At 44.1% G+C, this 20,557-nt stretch overlaps 3 protein-coding genes across 4 annotated transcripts in view; 1 reads left to right on the top strand and 2 right to left on the bottom strand.

Annotated features, from left to right (window-relative positions):
- LOC117402033 (endoplasmic reticulum transmembrane helix translocase) overlaps positions 1-4,430 on the bottom strand; it is a 38,532-nt gene extending 34,102 nt beyond the window's left edge. Inside the window, exons 1-4 of one of the 2 annotated variants that reach the window (XM_059008021.1) lie at positions 4,020-4,430; positions 3,040-3,129; positions 2,020-2,210; positions 1,380-1,452 (exon numbers count right to left, since the gene is read on the bottom strand). In XM_059008021.1, coding sequence (XP_058864004.1) covers positions 1,380-1,452; positions 2,020-2,210; positions 3,040-3,129; positions 4,020-4,352 — 687 coding nt within the window. In that variant the 5' untranslated portion in view covers positions 4,353-4,430. Of the gene's footprint in view, positions 1-1,379; positions 1,453-2,019; positions 2,211-3,039; positions 3,130-3,704; positions 3,795-4,019 lie in introns of those variants that run through there. The other variant, XM_059008022.1, reaches the window with a different exon arrangement.
- Positions 4,431-5,027: 597 nt separating this feature from the next.
- LOC131706612 (coiled-coil-helix-coiled-coil-helix domain-containing protein 5-like) lies at positions 5,028-11,970 on the top strand. The gene is made up of 4 exons (XM_059008027.1): positions 5,028-5,153; positions 6,649-6,789; positions 7,800-7,951; positions 9,731-11,970. Coding segments are annotated over exons 1-4 (324 nt in total). The 5' UTR covers positions 5,028-5,151; the 3' UTR covers positions 9,760-11,970.
- A 4,186-nt stretch (positions 11,971-16,156) lies between these two features.
- The window catches only part of LOC131706570 (LIM homeobox transcription factor 1-alpha-like), a 49,813-nt gene continuing 45,412 nt past the window's right edge, over positions 16,157-20,557 (bottom strand). Inside the window, exon 10 of the mRNA XM_059007913.1 lies at positions 16,157-19,754. Within this exon, the coding sequence (XP_058863896.1) occupies positions 19,597-19,754 (158 nt within the window). The 3' untranslated portion in view covers positions 16,157-19,596. The remainder of the gene's footprint in view (positions 19,755-20,557) is intronic.

The raw sequence follows: 20,557 nt of genomic DNA, 5'->3' as shown, positions 1-20,557 counted from the left end.
AATGTGCTTATATCTGTGAAAGTACAGCACTGCTGCCAAGTCTGTCCACCCTCCCCCCTTTTATTAAAACCACAAGCTATTCATCCATATTCACAGGAAGAAAAGCATCTGTCATCCGGAACTACACAAACAGAACCACGGTCAGATAAATATTAATGCCCACACGCTTTGGCAGGGGGAGTTACAGTGGGGAAAAATGTTTGGAATTATTTTTTTTATCCCTTTATCTTTTTTTTTTCGTGACCCGCAAGTCCGGCATTCTCATCGGCACCGTGGTTCATACTTACTGTCTCTCGGTTTCTTTCGGGTGTGCAATGTCTCAAAGCAAAGAGGAACAAAATCATCTCGCTAGCGCTGCACAAACCCATGCTTTGTGATTCTGATCGAGCGATCCACAGGCGAGGGTCACTGCCGTTGGCTGGGCTAGTTTACCATTCAAAGTGAAACGAGTGAAGAGACAGCGGCTTGGGTTTGTATGGATCGCTGTTCTCCACAGAGTCTAAGAAAAGCAGCAATCAGCACAAACCCAAGCAGCTGTTTCTTCACTCGTTTCCCTTGGAACGGTAAACTTGACCCTCACCTGATTGTCAGCACTTGATTTCAGTACAGCGCTCAACCTGAATAACTGAATGCATGTGCAGCACTGCAGATCACTGTGATGTGCGGTGCAGACAGTCAAGGAGTGGTCACCTAATTTAACAGACAGCGTACTAATCGTGTAATAGATGATATTGTCTATAATGCCTGACTTGCCAGACAACCTGTATAGTATATCACTCCTGGTCTCCCATCCAAGTACAGACCAGCTTCTCAGAGCAGACAAGACCACTGCCTTGTGCCACATTCCCATCTGCACCATGAGACCAGTCTGTAAAACTCATCTCGTTCCCAGTATCAAACTGGGGCTGCAGCCGGTTCCATCTGCAGTCTACACTTTACACAGAAGTCAAAGATCCCCTGTATGTATCAGGTTAATTGCTGTTCATGATACACTCATCAACCTCCAATATTTCCCTGACAGCATAATATATTCACTTCATTTTTTTTTTTTTCTGCAGTCAGATTTAAACCCCGCCCCCCTCTAGCGTCCTTCTCATTGGACGCTCATTGGGTAACTTCCACCAGCAGTGGGGCGAGATCGAGTTACAGACAGACCGACAGACAGACAGAGTGCCGACTGAAACTGATTTGATCTCAATCTGCTGCTCATGGAAACAAACAAGTCTCATTTCAAATCACTTTCAAGTTCTACCAGATCATTTCTGTATTGGAGAAGACAATCTCGAGCCTAGCATTCACCCCGATGGTTACAGAGCAGGCTGAGGGGCACTTTACAATTGAATCAACGTCAGTATTTTCTAGTTTTCTTGCCTCCTTACCTGAAAGACAAAGAATGGTGCAGTCGCCCTTTCCTTAAACAGCTGCAGAAAATCAGGCACCACCATCTCAGCCCTGTGACACAGAAACAAATGAATAAATGTACGAAAGCAATCGTTTCTGTGATAGTGATGAAATTCCTTGCTCACTGGTTAAGAAAATATTCCTCGTTTATAATACCTACCACATTAATGAAAGGATCTGTCAGGCTAATACAACTCCACATTGACACCATTTACAGACCTAATCACCCCACATGGGGAGTGTACAATTGACACAATTCAATTTAATTCACTTTCCTCGTTCCCTTCATGTAAAATTCTCTTATATGAAGAGATCCGAACATGGTCATTTTTTGCCAGCAAATACATTCCCGGCACTGTTTATTTGAACAATATTGAAATCTAAACATGAAACATATCTCATTGATTTGGCTGTTCACTAGTGAGTAGTTTGGAGCTCTTTTGGCTTGCTCTGTATTTCTGTAAAGCACCCTGGGATGCTTGCACAGGAAGAACGCTGTATAAATGATACTGGTATCTATGGAATAATCGAACAATCAAATATTTGTCTCAGTGATAGAAATCCTCCTCACAGAAGCGCTCCTGAAGAGTCTGCCCCCCTCGTCTTTTTGGCACGTACTTGTTCATCCCGTATTTCTTCTCCGCAGTCCGCAGCTCCGATTCCTCCTGGTAGCCCTTCCAGGTGTGGAAAAAGCCGAACGGCTGCTCCACGGGGAAGGCCACGGGAACGAAGCGCTTCCTCTCCTCCCCGTCGTACCAGTACCGCAGCTTCTGGAACTCGAACGAGATCACCTCCCGTCCGCCCTCGTCCTGCCGGGGGAACCAAACCAACCGCCAAACTTTTAAAAACCAGACAGCTTCGAAACTCAATCACAAACTCGCAAGAGGTCAAAGTTACAAGTTAAAAAGTAAGTAGCGGGGTTCTGAAAAAATCTAGCATTCCACGTCTCCACGTGTTGCTACAACTGTTTAAATAACGCACCTGTGATTTGTCTTTTCATTGTTAAAATCCTGACAACTTTTTACACTTATAACTTTAAAGTCTGTTTCAAATCTCTTTTCAAAACATCCACGGATATTGTCAGGATTATTGCCCACATTGTCAAACAGGTAACACAGCAATAACGATCCATGATGTGGTACGGAACAGAAAAGCCAGAGCACTTGTTGTTATGTTTTTTGTATTTTTTAAATCGCTCTTCCTGCAGTGATTTAGAGGACAGATCTCAAACCCCAGTGCACTAGAGCAGCCATTTTGGAAAGAGCTTTGAAACAGACTTTAAAGTTATAAGTGTAAAAAGTTGTCAGGATGTTAAGAATGAAAAGAAAAATGACAAGTTGGAGCAGGGGAGCAGCACAGGGGGAGCAGGGTACAGCACAGGGGAGCAGGGGAGAGCACAGGGGAGCAGGGTACAGCACAGGGGAGCAGGGTACAGCACAAGGGAGCAGGATACAGCACAGGGGAGCAGGGTACAGCACAGGGGAGCAGGGTACAGCACAGGGGAGCAGGGTACAGCACAGGGGAGCAGGGTACAGCACAGGGGAGCGGGGTGCAGCACAGGGGAGCAGGGTGCAGCACAGGGGAGCAGGGTAGAGCACATGATAACGCTGCAGCATGGATCTAAGGAGTGAAGTATACCTTGTTTCTCTGCAGAGGCACAAGCTCTGCGGATCCATTGTTCGGCATGGGGACAACCTTCGCGAAGGTCGCCTTGTTTGGGTCCGGTTCCTGGGTAAACAATAGTGTACAGTTAAAGAAAGTTGGTTGATAAAACATCACAGATGATTCGATTTGCAAAACGAATTTGATCCAATCATACAGTTACAGAATGCGCACCACTATGCTGGTGAAATGAATCTGTCCTTTCAATTATTAAGAAATGACACAGCACTGATCAAAATTGATTCTAGTAACACGGCACACAGCTGCTGTGGTTGAGTACAAATCCATCTTTTGAAACAATACCTGAACAGCACATTCTCCAAAACCAATAGTACAGGTGGGCTTTGTTGTTTTAGGGGAAGTGCTTGAGTACGTTGTGTGCATACATAATGTATGCTGAACCTGTAAAAGGATGGAAATAAGACTCCCATTGCATAGCAGCTTGATCCATTGCTGGAGCTGCTATGAGTTTAATAAGACACTCCTGAGCTTGTTACCTGTACACTGGGGCTGATCAAGCTCGTAGTAAAACCTGGAATGGGTGACACTGCTATGCAATATGAGTCTTATTTCTTGTACCTAGCAGCCTGTCTAGATTTTTGTCAAACAACGAAAAGATACAGTTTCTACCATTTTGTTACCTGTTTTTGACAGCTGAGCTCAGCTCTGAACTGGGGCACAAGCCCAGATGACTGACTGATGCACAAAACGTCCATCACAGCTGTATAATATTATAGCTAATGATCCTTTCTTTAAAACAAAATACAAACGTTTAATTGTGAAACTGAAAAACCCAAATCAGCAGCCCCACGTGGGGTGGGGGAGTGATTTGGACGGAAGTCCCCTCTCACAGTTAGCGATGCCCCCACACACAATCCGAACGAACCCCAAATGATAATGATGATGATGATGTTGAGGGTGATGATGATGGTGACGTCACCCCCACCCACGTTTACCTTGGAACAGGTAAACCAGCAGTGGGCGTGCACAGACCAGTGCCCCGAGAGCGCGGTGAGGACGTGCGCGATCCCGATGGCGGCGAGCGCGATGAAGCCGGCCTCCGGGTACTCAGCGACGCCGTACACCGCCAGCCACAGGTACAGCCAGGCCGGGTAAAGAACCGCCACGAATGGCAGCACCGTGCCGTGAAGGAGCCGAGGACGCCGGCGGTACAGCGACACGGACTGGACCAGCTCGTCTGCCGGCTCCGGAGCAGCCACCGCGGCCGCGTGATTCCCGGCAGGGACCGTCTTTCTTTTCCCCAGCGCTTCGGCACTCTCTCCTGCCATGTTTACTACACTACAAGCCCCGGGACTGAGGGGGGATAGACAGGCCAAGCAGCGACCTGCTCCTTCCGCATACGTAAACACGCCGAGGCTACGCAAGGGTTTCACACGAAGACGTGGAGGGGGGACTTCCGGGTGGGGTCACCTTAGCAACTGTCCGAAGACTACAAAAATATGTTTTATTATTAATAATAATAATAATAATAATAATAATAATAATAATAATAATAATACTATTCAATTTCATAACATGTGTATATTTATGAGGTTTTATTTGTATTTTTTTTTCGGGCGGGGGTCGAATAAATACACTAAAGCACTGACCCTAATTATTTGTAGAGGATGAACCCTTGAATACTGTTGACTTTTTCATATCCAGCCAATATATTTATTCTATAAAGCATATAGAGCTATAAACATCTCTCTCTCTCTCTCTGGGAGCTATTTTTGAGTTGTCTGTATTATATTCAATAAAGTATGTATTGATTTACGCTGTCTAAGGAACAGAATACATTTATCCATATTGTTTGAACAAAATGTGCTGTGCCTTTAACGGAGGGCGGGGCTTGAGCGCGAAACAGACAGGAAATAGTGGAATTAAAACTCCCCCTGAAAGACGTTTCGCTTAAACCAATTGGAAATATTATTCACCTGCGTCGTCATCGCGACTGGAATAGTTTGAAGCAATCAGCAGCGAGAAGGGCGGTGCTTGTTGTGAAATTGAAAACGTGCGGTAGCGGGTGTAGTTCTAATAACCTTGGGTTTCAGTGTGTGATCGTGATCCGTGGAAGGTGAATCCAAAATGTAAGTGGACTGTAGCTTGTTTTAATTACTGTTTGGTTTGCTAAGTTGCTAAAGTATGCATTTACAACAACACATGCTGATCGGCCGCAAGAGTGTACTTTTATAGGCAAGACTATGCAGAACGGTGCTTAGTTTCAAGAAAAATGTTTTTAATATTATTTAGATTTTCAGTAAACAACATTACAACCAGTGTGAAACTAGTAACAACAATGCATTCACATAATGCATGTAATACATATAGGAAACTCACCCCCATCCTGGAAATGAAATCATGTCATTCCGTCTAATATAAACATATCGAAACGAAAGCATTTGAAACTCTGTCCTTTGGTCCTGATTTCCGTTAATATCTTTTAACATTTTAAAGACTTCATGTCCACCCTCTATGATAGCTGTGGAGTTATTCTAAGAAAATACAACTTCAGAACTGGGCAGACACATGGCAAATGACATTTAATAGAGACAAGTGTAAGGTACTGCAAGCAGGCAATAAAAATGTCCACTATAAATATCATATGGGAGATAGTGAAATTGAAGAAGGGAACTATGAAAAAGACCTAGGAGTTTATGTTGACTCAGAAATGTCTTCATCTAGACAATGTGGGGAAGCTATAAAAAAGGCCAACAAGATACTCGGATATATTGTGAGAAGTGTTGAATTTAAATCAAGGGAAGTAATGTTAAAACTTTACAATGCACTAGTAAGACCTCACCTAGAATATTGTGTTCAGTTCTGGTCACCTCGTTACAAAAAGGATATTGCTGCTCTAGGAAGAGTGCAAAGAAGAGCAACCAGAATTATCCCGGGTTTAAAAGGCATGTCGTATGCAGACAGGCTAAAAGAATTTAATCTCTTCAGTCCTGAACAAAGAAGGCTGCGCGGCGATCTGATTCAAACATTCAAAATACTAAAAGGTATAGACAATGTCAACCCAGGGGACTTTTTCGACCTGAAAAAAGAAACAAGGACCAGGGGTCACAAATGGAGATTAGATAAAGGGGCATTCACAACAGAAAATAGGAGGCACTTTTTTACACAGAGAATTGTCAGGGTCTGGAACCAACTCCCCAGTAATGTTGTTGAAGCTGACACCCTAGGATCCTTCAAGAAGCTGCTTGATGAGATTCTGGGATCAATAAGCTACTAACAACCAAACGAGCAAGATGGGCTGAATGGCCTCCTCTCGTTTGGAAACTTTCTTATGTTCTTAGGTAAGTAAAAAGAAAAAGATTACTGTTATCCCACCCATGATCCAGCAGGCAGTCTCTAAACCTGATATTCTTTATGTAGTTTGAAAAACCCATTTAGTGATGCCATTATGGGGGTCAAAAATAAGCAGGTTTGGTTGTAGCATAGGGATTAGGCTGCAGTGAAAGGAGAAAGGATTTCAGCTCCAACGCTGTTTAGATCATTCAAATAGACCCATGTGGGATGTTCGTAGTTCTGGATGAAGTTCATGAATCTCCTGACAGCTCCCCTCTCCCCTCTCCCCAGGCAAGCCGCCATGGAAATCACGGCCAAGTACTGCCGCAAGGAGATGGAGGACTATGGGATGTGTGTGGCTTCAAACCCGTCGTCCTGGCAACAGGACTGTTACCAGCTCAAAGTCAAGGTGGCCCATTGCACCTCTTCACAGTGAGTGGGAGCCCGGGTGCTTTTCGAAGCCTGCGTGTGCATTTAAGGCCCAGTGACTCGCTGGCCTTTCGCATCTATCACTGGGTTAAAAGAGATTAGAAATAATCAGTTATAAGATGTACTGTTGCTGGCAAAGCTGCACTGTGAAGTCTTTATCAATGTGTTATAGCCTACGTTCATTCAAAGACCTTGAGAAAGAGTAATCGTACAGAAACATTTCATTGTGTAGAAGCACTGGAAAATTTCAATGGATTTGGTTGTCTGAGCCCACTGGACGTCCATGTCATTTTGACAGACTGTGTTTGGGTGAGACCCAGGACTGAATGGCATATTTTCCAGGGATGGAAATAAGACTCCCATTGCATAGCGGTTAGATCCATTCCCGGTTTTACTAGGAGTTTAACAAGACACACCTGAGCTTGATAGCTTTACACTGGGGGCTAATCAAGCTTGTATTAAAAGCTGGAATGGGTGTAACTGCTATGCAATAGGATTCATATTTCCATCCCTGTATGCAAATATATGGTTTTTGCTCCAGTAAAAACCAAACTGTATAAATGGGTAATTGTATGTAAAATAATGTGCTATCTGTATAATGTGATATCTTGTAACAATTGTAAGTCGCCCTGGATAAGGGCGTCTGCTAAAAAATAAATAATAATAATAATAATAATAAATACATGCAAACTTTGCTGTGGAGGAAAAGCTTGAAAAGGCTGAGAACCACAGAGGAACTGTTGTGAGGGTCTGGAACCACAACCCAGTAATGTTGTTGAAGCTGACACCCTGGGATCCTTCAAGAAGCTGCTTGATGAGATTCTGGGATCAATAAGCTACTAACAACCAAACGAGCAAGATAGGCCGAATGGCCTCCTCTCGTTTGTAAACTTTCTTATGTTCTTTGTTCAAGCAACTAGTTTTAGGTGACATTTTCAAGGAATTGTGCCCAGAAATGGGTTTGACGACCCCAGCTGCAGATCTCACCACTGCTCCCCTCCTCTCTGTTTCAGCCCGGTTATCCAGAAGATCCGGTCGGACTGTTCCGAGCCCTTCTCTGCTTTCGAGCAGTGCCTGAAGCTGAACCAGACCTCCGTGGGCAACTGCTCCGAACACATCAGCAAGTTCCTGGCCTGTGCGGAGACTGTGAAGCTGTCCAGCCTAGGTACAAAACCACAGTACCTAAAAGCAATGTAGCGCTCCACACTGTATTACAGGGTAACCACACCTCATGAGCCAGCTGTTCCACTAGTGTTTCCTGCAAAACGTTCTCAGCAGACCTGGAGACTATGATAATTCCAATTCCAATTCCAGCAGCCTTGTTTGCTGAAATTTCAATTACAATTACAACGCTGTCTTGTTCAATTACAATTACGCAGTTTGCCAAGGTTCAGCTGCAGTTACAATGTAGTTGAACCCAGGTCTGGTTCTCAGCAGTCTCATCTACAGAGTGGTTCCTCCTATTGGAGACACTGCTGTAAAGGCTAACAGACTGTACACTTTTCAGGTTTGGCGGTGGAAATGCATGCACAATATCTTTCTTCTAGGGCATGCTGAAATGAAACTAGAATGTTTTTTTTCTTAACGCACAAAATAATTTTGCTCACAGATCTGTTATTAATAATTCCCCCACCATTCCGAGCCTGCATACAGAATTTCAGATTCATCCGACAAGGTGTTCAGAAGTTATGAGCGTCACAAGCTTTCATGCAAGAACATTCAAACATACAGAAACGGAGATATTAGTTTCCGTTAAATTTCCTGATCTTTAGGATAGACAAAGAGAAGGAGATTTTGTTGGACTAACTAAACAAAAGTGAATCGCAAGCTTTCAAGACCTCAAAGGTCTCTTCTTCAGGTGAAAGTAGAAAGAGAGATTGATCAGTGGGGATGTGTGTAACCCTCATGAGAAGCCCTCCAGCACAGTGCTCTTACCTTATGATGAAACATTGATGTGGACGAGATGCGCACACATATGTGTATGCAGTCACTGTAAGTCGCCTTGGACAAAGGCGTCTGCTAAATAAGCAAATAATAATAATAATATATGAAAAAGACTTTGAATAAATACTGAATAAATAACCTTACACTGCACACATCCTACTGCATAAACACTACAGCTGACTGCTGTGTTTGGTTAAAAGTGTAGAATAACACAGATGAGGGGCTCCCGAGTGGCGCATCCAGTAAAGGCGCTCCACGTGGAGTGCAGGATGCGCTCTATAGTCTGGATGTCGCCGGTTCGAGTCCAGGCTATTTCTTTGCCGACCGAGGACGGGAGCTTCCAGGGGGCGGCGCTCAGTTGGCCAAGCACCGCCCGGGGGTAGGGAGGGTTAGGTTGGCCAGGGTGTCCTCGGCTCACCGCACACGAGCGACCCCTGTAGTCTGGCCGGGCGCCAGCGGGCTTGCCTGTAAGCTTCCTGAGAGCTGCGTTGTCCTCCGACGCTGTAGCTCTTGGGTGGCTGCATGGTGAGTCCGCAGTGTGTAAAAAAGCGGTCGGCTGACGGCACACGCTTCGGAGGACAGCGTGTGTTCATCTTCGCCCCTCCTGAGTCAGCGCAGGGGTGGTAGCGGTGAGCTGAGCCTAAAAATAATTGGCCATTTCAAATTGGGGAGAAAATAATACAAAATAATTGGCAACGACTAAATTATTAAAAAAAATAATAATAATTATAACACAGATGGAAATAAGACTCCCACTGCATAGCAGTTTGATCCATGCCTGGTTTCACGGAGTTCAATAAGACACTACTGAGCTTGTTACTTATACACTGCGGCTAATCAAGCTATGTATTAAAACCTGAAATGGGTGAAACAGCTATGCGATAGGAGTCTTTCCGCTGCCTGGATAAATTCTAAACGTGTAACACTTTGAAAATGTTAACACTCTAAACTGTTAATGTCCTAAGTATAAAGATGTTAATGTAACTCTGTTCTCCTGCAGGTGAACCCGTTGCAGTGCCCCACGTCTAGTGCCCAGAACACTCATCTCGGGGCACCACAGACTTTATTTATCTGTTTTTAATGGAAGAATTTTTACCATACAGTGGAAAGAAAGTCAATATCCCTTTGTAATACTTGACGAGGGAACCATTGAATTAAAAAAGACTCTGGATCAGTGTTAATCCCAGTAACTTGCAGTGTCATATTCTGGTACAGATGACAGCACACTCACAACTCCAGCAGGAATAATATTGAGTCAAGGGGCTGCATCTGGGCTAAATGTGCACCATTTAGAATTATTCTAGCTGACAAAAATTCCACCAATCTTACCTGTTGTGCACTTGCGTAGATACATAGGTCTCAAATGTTCATTTAACAAAACAAAACAAAATAAAACCTCATTTCTAGCATTTATGATATGCGGCACTACACTAGGTTAAGGAAGTTCTCAGTTTGCTTACCTTACTCTCTGAAAATCTGTTGCACTTGACCAAGGAAGTGCAGCACCATCTGAAAGCATTTCTTTAACCTAGCATAGAACCAGATATCGTGATTTCAAATGAAAAAAAAAAAAACTAGAACATGTTGTCTTCAAAACTGCCCATTTCAGACCTGTGTGCACAGCAGATTTCTGGAATTCGTTGGTTAGTTACAGAGACTGTAAGAAGAGGATCTGTGATCATGTAAATAACCCTACAGAATAACTCCATTCAGTAACTCAATGCAAGCTATGTTTCTGTCAAGTACAGACAGCATAGTGCATTCTGGTTTTGCAAGGTTTTGTGTTTTTTCTAAATGCCTGGTCTCATTTACATCTGTCACATTCTGTACAGTGTGAATCTCTTTGAACAGTAAAAGTTGCTGTGCTGGTGATTGTGAAAAAAAAAAAAAAAAAAAAGTCTTTGTGTATACTTCCTCGTTTCCATGAGCACGGATTGACCATTAATCCGAGCTGATCCGGGTTCTCCCGCATCCCTCCTACAAACCCGAAAAGGATGGATGCTATTGCTTTGCTTCCAATAATCCGAACAATTCTTTGGAGCTTTTTGTTACTAAAAAAACAATAGGAGAATATTAAAGCACGGAGCTTTGGCCTGCTTTGGTGAAGGGTCAGAAAAAAATCCGGGGCAGATTGGGATCCAATGCGGGTCAGCTAAATGAACATGGAAACGCAGTATCAGGGGCAGGTTTTCAACCCGGGCTGAGTGGTGTGTGGAAACGAGGTATACAGGTTTTTGAAGAGCTGAATTTCTCAACGTAACATCCAGAGATATAGCCAATAGGGTACATGTCGCAGCTTGATTGACCAAAACTACCGGAAACCTGAGCTGCACACTTTTTACACAAAAATAACTTCAGCGACGGCACAGCTGAATCGCCCCGGAGTCTACCCGCAGACTTTCAATAAAGTTTGAATGTGCTTTATTGAAAGTCAAGAGGCGCAGGAATCCAATATTGTAACTTCTTAGCTCCTGCATTGTGCAAAGTGCTGGTCAGCTGCAGGACACGGCAGGGTCGCAAGATCTCAAAGAGACTGATTGGAGCACAAGAAAATTCACGAGCGAGAGGAGGCCATTCAGCGCATCAGTGCTTGTCCGGTTCCTAGTAGCTGATTGATCTCAAAAGTTTGTCAAGTCGGGTCTTGAAAGATCCCAGTGATTCAGCATCAACAGCATGGCTGGGTAACCCGTTCCACACCCTCACCGCTGTCTTGTGCTGTGTTTCCTTTGTTCTAAGTGCTCATGAAAGGTGAGGGTCAGGGCTAGAGTCAGGCAGGCAGAGACAGGTGCCAAGAGAACTCAATGCTGAAAAACGAAATGTTTTAAACTTTCCTGTGAGAGATTGTTTGTCCCTTCAGATCCGGTCAAGCTGATGGCTGTATGTTCTGCCCAGCGTGCTATAAAGGGTGTAGCAGCCTGATCTAACGGAGAACATCCGAGTTGCTATAATGCATGATATTGACTTGTCAGACACCCTGCAGATTTAAAGGGTAATAATGCTCCTGCAGCAGTAGATTCTTCTCTCCCTCGCTGCCTCCCTACCTGTCAATCAACCCGGTCTGTAATAAAGTTGTGTTTGGAGAAAGCGCTGTTAGGATGCAGTAATCTGCGCTGAGGAGTATCTGTGTTTGTGTTTCTCGCGTGTGCCGCACTTCCAATTGAAATGTCAGCTTGCCGGCAGAGAAAGCCGTTTTTCATTAAAGTGGAGTTTGCCGGATCCCCCCAGGGTCCTGACATCGCACTGAGCTCGCTCTGTCTCTCTCTCTCCCTCTCTCCCCGCCTCCCTCCCTACCCGCTGTCCCTCAGGCGGTGGCACGCTGACACATACTGAGCTGCCAGTTCAGAGCTCTGCGCCGGCTCCCCTAGCAGAATCCCTATTTTATCAGTGTCAGTAAGGAGGATGAAATGTCTCCCTTATTTCTGTGTATTTGGAGCAGGACAGCAGGAGGTACATCTCTCCTGCTGTTGGGCATCTGTCCCAGTTTTTGGGGTTTATTATTTAGGATTGGTCCCCAGATTTCACTGCCATACAATAGAATGGGTTGAATTATACTATTAAATATTTTTTAACCAAATTTTGATTTGATTTTGAAAAAATGACTCTTTATGGCATAGAATGCCCTGCATGCTTTATCTTTCAGTGCTTTTCTAGCCAGGTTATATGTGTCTGATGCACTAATTGTGAGCCCCAGGTATGTGTAACTGGAGCAGTGCTCCAGGGTGTTATTCCCCAGGTTAAAGTGATACCCGTTTCCCTGAGATCTGGCTTTCTTTTGGAAGATCATAATTGTAGTCTTGTCCAGATTTACTGACAGGGCCCAGGTCTGACAGTACTGCTCTAGCAGTGACAGGCTCCGCTGTAGACCCTGCTCTGTGGGCGACAACAGGACCAGGTCATCTGCATAGAGCAGGAATTTAATTTCAGTGTCATGTAGAGAGACCAGGGGCTGCAGACTGCTCCAGCACTGTGGCCAATCCATTGATGTAGATGTTGAATAGTGTTGGGCTCAGACTGCAGCCCTGTCTCACCCCACACCCCCGAATGAAGAATTCTGTTCTTTTGTTGCCAATTCTCACTCCACATTTGTTCTCCGTGTACATTGACTTGATAATGTCACAGACTTTACCCCTTACACCACTTTGAAGGAGCTTATAAAATAGTCATTTGTGCCAGGTTGAATCGAAGGCTTTTTTTGAATCAATAAAGCAAGCAAATATTTTACCTTACTTTTTTTGTTTTGTTATACATGTTTGTTGATTACGGTGTGTCGGGTGTAAATATGGTTGGATGTGTGATGGTTTGGTAAGAATCCACTACTCAGGACACTGTGTTGGGTAAGGAAGGCCAGTATCCGGGTGTTAATGATACTGCAGAACACCTTCCCCAGATTACTGCTCACACAGACGCCCCGGTAGTTGTTGGGGTCGAATTTGTCTCCACTCTTTTAAATTGGGGTTATCAGTCCTTGATTCCAGATCTCGGGGAAACACCCAGCTCTCAAGACCAGGTTAAATATTTTGAGCAGGGCCTCAAGCATTTCATTGCTGGTGTTGTCTGGGCCACTAGCTTTTTTGGACTGCGTATTTGGGCTGTCAGCTCCTGCCATGTGATAGGGGCATCTAGTTGGTTTTCTGAATCATTTAATTTATGGATGATAGTGGCCTGATCGGAAATTAGTGTGTCCACAACTGGTTGATATACATTTTCGAAGTAATTTTTCATTAATGTTACTGTTTTGAATTGCCAATTGTTTATGGTTTTTGGGTGTTTGAGTTTCCCAGAAGGAGTTTTGCTCAATAGACTCTTGGATGTCATTTCATGTTTGGGATGTGTGCTCTTGTTTTTTCTCTCGGAGCAGGTTCTTGTAGTGCTGTCCAGCCTGGCAGTAGCTGAGGCGTAGTTCCTGATTGTGGGGCTCACGGTGTTTTTTGTTAGATATCTGTCTGAGGATCTTTCTGAGAGTCGCACATTGGTTATCAAACCAGATTTCTTTTTGTTTTGTTTTTTTTTGTTTGTACCTTTTGTATTGAAAGTTTTTATTTTAGATTTTTTTTTTTACTGTCATTTCAAATATTTCATTTTGTTTTTTGATTGCTACATTTAATCCAATTTTATTAGGCTCATATTCTGTAGACTGAAAATTTTTTGACGTGTTAATTCTGGGTCTATGTCAGTAATGGCATAATCGACAACACTGTTCCCTAGAGCGGAGCTGTATGTGAATCTCCCCAGAGAGTCCCCCCTGGTCCTGCTGTTCACTATGTAGGCCTTTCCAGAGCTGCAGGACCTGCTTCTTGTCTTTGTCTTTGGGGGGTGACAGGTGTGTGGTATAGAGAGGGGATCCCCGCTATGTGGGTTTCCCTCTGTGCTGATGAAGTCGATCTCTCTGCCAGTCCTGGCATTGAGATCTACACTCAGCAGCACAGAGGCCAGGGTTTGGAAATGGGTAATTTGGTTTTGGATGTCATGAAAGTATTCCTCTTTGTAGTAGGGGGAGTCTGAGGGTGGCATATAAACCACACACATGTACGTCACTTTGCTGGGAAATTCTATTGTCCCCAGGATGATGCCTACCAAGTTAAGAGTTAGTTGGTTAGGGGGTTCCCGAGTGGCGCATCCAGTAAAGGCGCTCCACGTGGAGTGCAGGAAGCGCTCTATAGCCTGGACTCAAACCAGCCGATCATCGACGGGAGCTCCCAGGGGGCGGTGCATAATTGGCCGAGCGTCGCCCGGGGGGAGGGAGGGTTAGGTCGGCCAGGGTGTCCTCGGTCACACCGCACACGAACAGGAGCAGTTTAAAGTTTTGGGAGGAAAAACGACAATAAAAAATAAATAAATAAATAAAAATCTTTACAATAACAATAGGCTTTCAAAGCCAGCTTGGAAGCCTAATAATAATAGCCACATCTTTAAACCTTTCATATCAGTAGCAAATGAACCACTGTATTTTTCACTGCCCTTCCCCTTGTTCAGTATTTTAATAAAAAGCAATTTTAATGAAAATGCCTTTAAAACACAGGCGGGCAAAGCTCACAATTCTGTGCGTGTGTGTATGTCTGTCTGTCTGTCTGTCTGTCTGTGAGTGTGTGTGTGCTTGTGTGTGTGTGTCTGTCTGTCTGTGAGTGTGTCTGTCTGTCTGTCTGAGTGTGTATGTTCTTGTGTGTGTTCTTGTGTGTCTGTCAGCCTGTCTGTGAGTGTGTGTGTCTGTCTGTCTGTGTGTGTTCTTGTGTGTGTGTCTGTCTGTCTGTGAGTGTGTGTTCTTGTGTGTCTGTCTGTCTGTGTGTGTGTCTGTCTGTGAGTGTGTGTGTTCTTGTCTGTCTGTCTGTCTGTCTGTCTGTGAGTGTGTGTTCTTGTGTGTGTGTGTGTGTCTGTCTGTGAGAGTGTGTGTGTGTTCTTGTGTGTCTGTCTGTCTGTGAGTGTGTGTGTTCTTGTCTGTCTGTCTGTCTGTCTGTCTGTGAGTGTGTGTTCTTGTGTGTGTGTGTGTCTGTCTGTGAGAGTGTGTGTGTGTTCTTGTGTGTCTGTCTGTCTGTGAGTGTGTGTGTTCTTGTCTGTCTGTCTGTCTGTCTGTCTGTCTGTCTGTGAGTGTGTGTTCTTGTGTGTCTGTCTGTCTGTGAGTGTGTGTGTCTGTCTGTCTGTCTGTCTGTGAGTGTGGGCAGCCTTTTACTTTCCCATTTCTCTCGAGCAGTCCTGCCCTCCCTGAGCTCCAGTAAATATTAATCCCAGGAATGCTGTGCTATCGCTCCATCTTCACTGCTCATTAACCTGCTGCCTCAGAGCCAGTGAGCGGTGGAGGGGAGGTGCTGAGTTATGAGGACACTGCACACCACCAAACCCACCCCTTTACTGGATGAGATATGAAAGGGATCGACCCTGCATGAGTCAATCCAGCACGGCTCTCCCAGGGGCCTGTTTCACACCAGTGACTGCACAGAGTGACTTCATCTGCCCGTTCATTCCTTTGGTTTTCACGAGTGTAGCGGGCAGTGTTGTGTGATGCACCGCCGTTATGGATTCTGTTCCCAGTCGGTGAGACGAGATGAGGTTAAAAGCCCTAGAATCACGAATACAGACCAGCCCGGCTCTCTCGCACAGCGGTTAAGACACTCGCTTGCAGCAGGCATCGTTGCTTTGAGTGAAATAGACACTGAAATGTGAGAAACTAGAGGAGTTCACCAAATCGTTCACAGCTAACTAATAAAGTTCACCCGACTGCACAGAAAAGACTGTGGCGCTTGCTTGGTTTTTAAGTGAGCAAATCCCCTCAAAGGAATGACAGCTTTATTATGTACAGTTGGGTGAACATATTCCTCTAAGTAGCTAACTGAATTGGGACCGCTTTGTACAGTACTGTGCTTGCTAACATTGACTGTCCAATGTGGGCTCTTGTCATTCCCTAAACAAGTGTGAGTTAGCTGTAGTCTGGGACACGGTCAAACTGACAAATCAGTTTTGAAAACACTCATGTAATGGTCTGATCTGTAATGCAGGATATCATAGGATCGACGTCCATTTTATACTGGGTGACACTTCTATGCAGTAGGTTGTACATTCGAGGCCAAAAAATCAACAGGACCACAATTTGATAAATACATTTTTAAGGGTTACAGCATTTGCTTAATTCACTTGTGTGTTCATTTGAAAAAAAAAAAACTAAACAAAACAAGAAAACTATACAGAATTAAAAATGTACACGTCACCTGAATTAAAACAGTACACCAGCAACACACGTCATCTTTGAGTTACACCAGCTATTGGACAGCAAGCGAAAAAAAAGCTTCAGTACAAAGACACACGATGTCAACATAAATAGTTCAATATTAAGTTATTTTACACACAATAAAAATACAAAATACTTACAAGGTCTTTCATTTTTTGTTGTTTTTTTTTTTTTAAAGATTTTTGTAAAAGAGAATTATTATTAAGACGGGGACAAATTATCACAATTTCATTTTTTTTACATTTTCTCTTTTTTCTGCAATTCACAGCATCAAATGGCAACTGCAGCGCCCCCTTACTCTCAAACATTACTCACGGCCATTATTACAACAACGTTACTCAATTTCAACATTCATTTTTCAGGGCCTTGGCTTGGATATGCAGGATGCATTTGGTCAGTTGCTGGTCAGAAGCAAAGAATACATTTAAAAAAAATATATATAACGCATTACGTAGAAAAGGTCAAAGAAGGTCAAGTTGGGTCAAAAATGTATTCTGGGCGTATTTTGTGAGCCCCTAAAAAATAACTGTTGAAAAGGAGAGGGCTACCTGTAGCTCTATAATTCTGTAAAGTGGTTTATACTGTTACCAGTAATGACGCAGTAAGCCTCTATTATCTGAACTAACGGGTGTCTACAAAGGTGCCTTATTCGGAGAATCACGATATAGCAGTAAACATTTACATCTATATGAAACTTCAAGAGTTCCCAGCTGTGTTACATACGGCTGTGGAGGGACCCGTGTCAGATAGTAAGACTGCGCTTGGCCCCCTGTAGTTTAACACGCGCGTCTTCACTGACTCACAACATCTGCACAAACCAGCCGGCAAAACCGGCAGGTCAAAACCACGGCCAGATTTCAAATTGGTTTTGAGGAGGACGAAATTCAAAATTAACAAACTGCCTCAACAAGGATGCGACTTTGAGGGATGCTGGAATAGGAATGTGAGAAACGGGAGAAATTGATCAAGTTCAGATAATCGAGGTGTTACTGTAACTGGGGGGATTAGAACACAGCTCTGCTAGTTTTCCTACTGGCTAGACCAACCACCACAGCTCAGGGTTTAAAGCAACTAGATTCATTGAACAAGAATGAATACCATTGTATGCAACAGACACTGTAAAATTATACAATGATGAACATTGAATTAACTGGCTATTTCTTCTTCTTCTTCTTATTTAACCAGTATAACCGATTGGAAACCTGTGCAAAAACATCACCAGTGCTGAACAAATAAAAACCTGATACCATTTTTTGCCACATAGTGGCGCTGTGTGCTATGCAAAGACTATTAAAAGTGACTATAAAGAAGAAAAATGCAGTAGTTAGGGTTTAAATATTTCTGTTCCTGTCCTCCATTAGCTGCTACCCAGTCAGCCCCAGCAAACTTTCTTTCGTTTTCGTTTCTAATGTGTTTTCTAGTTACACTTGGCATGTCTTGTGATTATCCTTAATTGCACTGCACAAAAAAACAGTCCTTAACCAGTCTAAAGATTTGTAAAGAGGGCCCGTGTATACTGTAGTCTCCAATTCCACGGCAACAGTCAGGAGTCGCTTCAAATCCACTCCCCCACTCCCCACTAATACCTGCTGTGTGAGGAGAGTAAAACCTGGAGTGGCTCAAATCACAGTGGAATAGGAACTGGAGCCAAGACTGGCATGGGGAATGACATCACAATGACAGGAGGAGGTCTCAGCAATCCAATTGGTCCATTGGTGTAAGTTATTCAGTTCAGCTGCAGGTAAACCAAAACTCACAAGCCTCTGTCCTTCATACAGTATTTGTCCTTGGCGGTGTGCCTTGGTCTGTCAGTGCGTTATGGTCTGTGTTTTAGTCTCCAGGTAGACTGGCTCAACAACACAGTTTCAGAGGTGACAAAGCAGTCCTTCTGGTGGCCTCATGTAATGACAGTGACCTCTTTACGGTTCATTTTTGGCGACACTCCGAGGTCCAAGACATTGGCACACCAGGGTCAGCAGCCCAGAACTCTTCACAATTCAATGAAAACAGGGGTGGCCAAAGTTGACCCTTCCACTCCTGGTCTTTGTTCCAACCCTGGTTTTTAAAAGGTTTAATTGAACCAGGTAAACCTCCATCCAGACCCTGAAGAAGGTAATCATCTAATGTTACCTGTTAAACCTGGAGTGGAATGGCCCTCCTGGACCAAGATGAATTAAAAGACAATGCGAGTCCAGTCCAGTAGTCCAGAGTGTTATGGTTAAACACAAACCCTGCTGGACTTTAACCACCAGAACACTGGCTCTCCAGTCCACTCACAGAACAAGAAAGAGTGGACCAGTCCATGCTGCCTTACTCCGACAGCGTCCACAAAGGGTTAAAATAAAACCTTTCTGAGCGCAACCTTGAGGCAGAGAGAGCTGGATCTCCCCTCGCCTGACTTCTTTAAACAGAACATGAAACAGACTCGCCGGAGGGATCCGTCATCATGCAGGTTATTAAAGATGAGGGGGAGGAGGGAGGAGGGAGGAGGGGGTGGTGCGTGACGTGCCCCCCTTCTCTCACCCACACTCTGAGGGTCAGGACAGGGTAAACGCAAGAGAAAAAACATCTCAGCCTGGTCAATGGTTTGTGGAACAGCAGACAGATGAGAAGTCAGTGTTTTTTAGAATATTAAAACAGCAAAACATTCAGACAGCAGCCCCTCAAGGGAATGCCCAACGTTCAAGTTTTTACATTACAAATCAGCATGAGCACGTAGCTGTTGTTTTTATTAACTGCAAAGGAAAAACAACCCCTAAAAAATTCCAAACCAGGAATGAATGATATTTAATCTGAGGGGCTTGTAGTTTGAAGTAGTTTCCAGTTTTATAATTAAGGAGAGTCTTGGAGAAACTTGATAGCCCACACTTTCATTTTCTTTAGCTAGTGGAACCTATCCTTGTTTCTTTTTGCCACCATCATCTTTAAATCATTTTGCTGAGAGCATCCAGTTTTTCCAGGACATTATAATTGGTGTTCTTTTTTTCCTTTGAGCTAAATAACAATATGTAAAAAAAAAAAAAAAAAACAAGGCCTGTGCTGGGATGGCCCATATCTGTTGGTTTTTATTTTAAAATCTGCCGTTTTGATAAATAGAACACCCAGATCCCCCCGGCCCAGTCTCCAGGTCTCTGCGCTTCCTGGGCAGGTCAGGAAGTGAAGTAGGAGCTCTGCATGGAGTATAGCCGGTCAATGGGGTTTCCCACCCGGCCCTGCAGGAGCCCCGTGTCCGCCGTTGCTAGGAGACAGTCTCCCAGGTGACCCAGGCTTCCGTCGCTGTCCAGGTCGTGGAACACTGCCTCGGAATCTGAGAGAGAGAGAGAGAGAGAGAGAGAGAGAGAGAGAGAGAGAGAGAGAGAGAGAGAGAGAGAGAGAGAAAGAGAATAGGTGGGGGAGGAGAGAAAGAAGGGGGGACATTGAGACCTACTCAAACCCTTCGGTCACGATTTTTTTTTTTTAAAGATTTGAAATTTTAAAACAGTTTGCGTGAACTCTATGGAGTTCAAGAAGCTGCCCTGACGAAGCTATGAAAAAACATCTATGCATTATAAAACAAAGACAGGAAACTTAACATGCTGCAATTATACACACAGCGCATCATGCATCATGAGTGTTCGTAGAGTACTGTCGTTATTCCATGAATAGTCTTCAGTGAAGTCTCTTCCTTCTAAAAGTTTCCCCAGGTAGATTTGCACAGTAATTCTGCAGTTTGCCATGCCTTACCCATGCTTATACTATCCAGTAAGTCATTCGGCATACTTTACTACAGATTATAGCGATGCTTTACCTCTGTGTTTCAGTACACTGTACCCGCTGAATTTCTACCACGGCATACGGCAGTAAACGTCTATAAGGGGGCCTCCGTCAGTGTCGCAGTTACAGGTTTCTTTGCAACGATGCTTTGTGGCTGTACTCAGTGGTTAAGTGAGGGCAGGCCCTGTCCAGCTGAGAAAATCACTCAGGAGAGCCCCCTAGCAATATGGAACAAGGGGCCAAGGGGAGCTGACACAATATTATAGGATAACTGAAAGTTTGTGGAGGAACTACAATGAGGAGCGTACGATTCTAATGAGAAAACTGTACAGTTAAATTGTCATTGTGTGGGATAAT

Source organism: Acipenser ruthenus, chromosome 36, assembly GCF_902713425.1.
Source record: "Acipenser ruthenus chromosome 36, fAciRut3.2 maternal haplotype, whole genome shotgun sequence".
Lineage (NCBI taxonomy): Eukaryota > Metazoa > Chordata > Actinopteri > Acipenseriformes > Acipenseridae > Acipenser > Acipenser ruthenus.
Note: the sequence above shows the minus strand (reverse complement) of the source record. Positions and strands in the feature narration are given on the sequence as shown.

Bases quoted from the DNA above. Each gene is read 5' to 3' on its own strand.
- LOC131706612 (XM_059008027.1), top strand. The intron at 6,790-7,799 runs GTGAGTGGGAGC...TCTCTGTTTCAG, and splicing joins GCCCATTGCACCTCTTCACA to CCCGGTTATCCAGAAGATCC. The intron at 7,952-9,730 runs GTACAAAACCAC...GTTCTCCTGCAG, and splicing joins TGTGAAGCTGTCCAGCCTAG to GTGAACCCGTTGCAGTGCCC.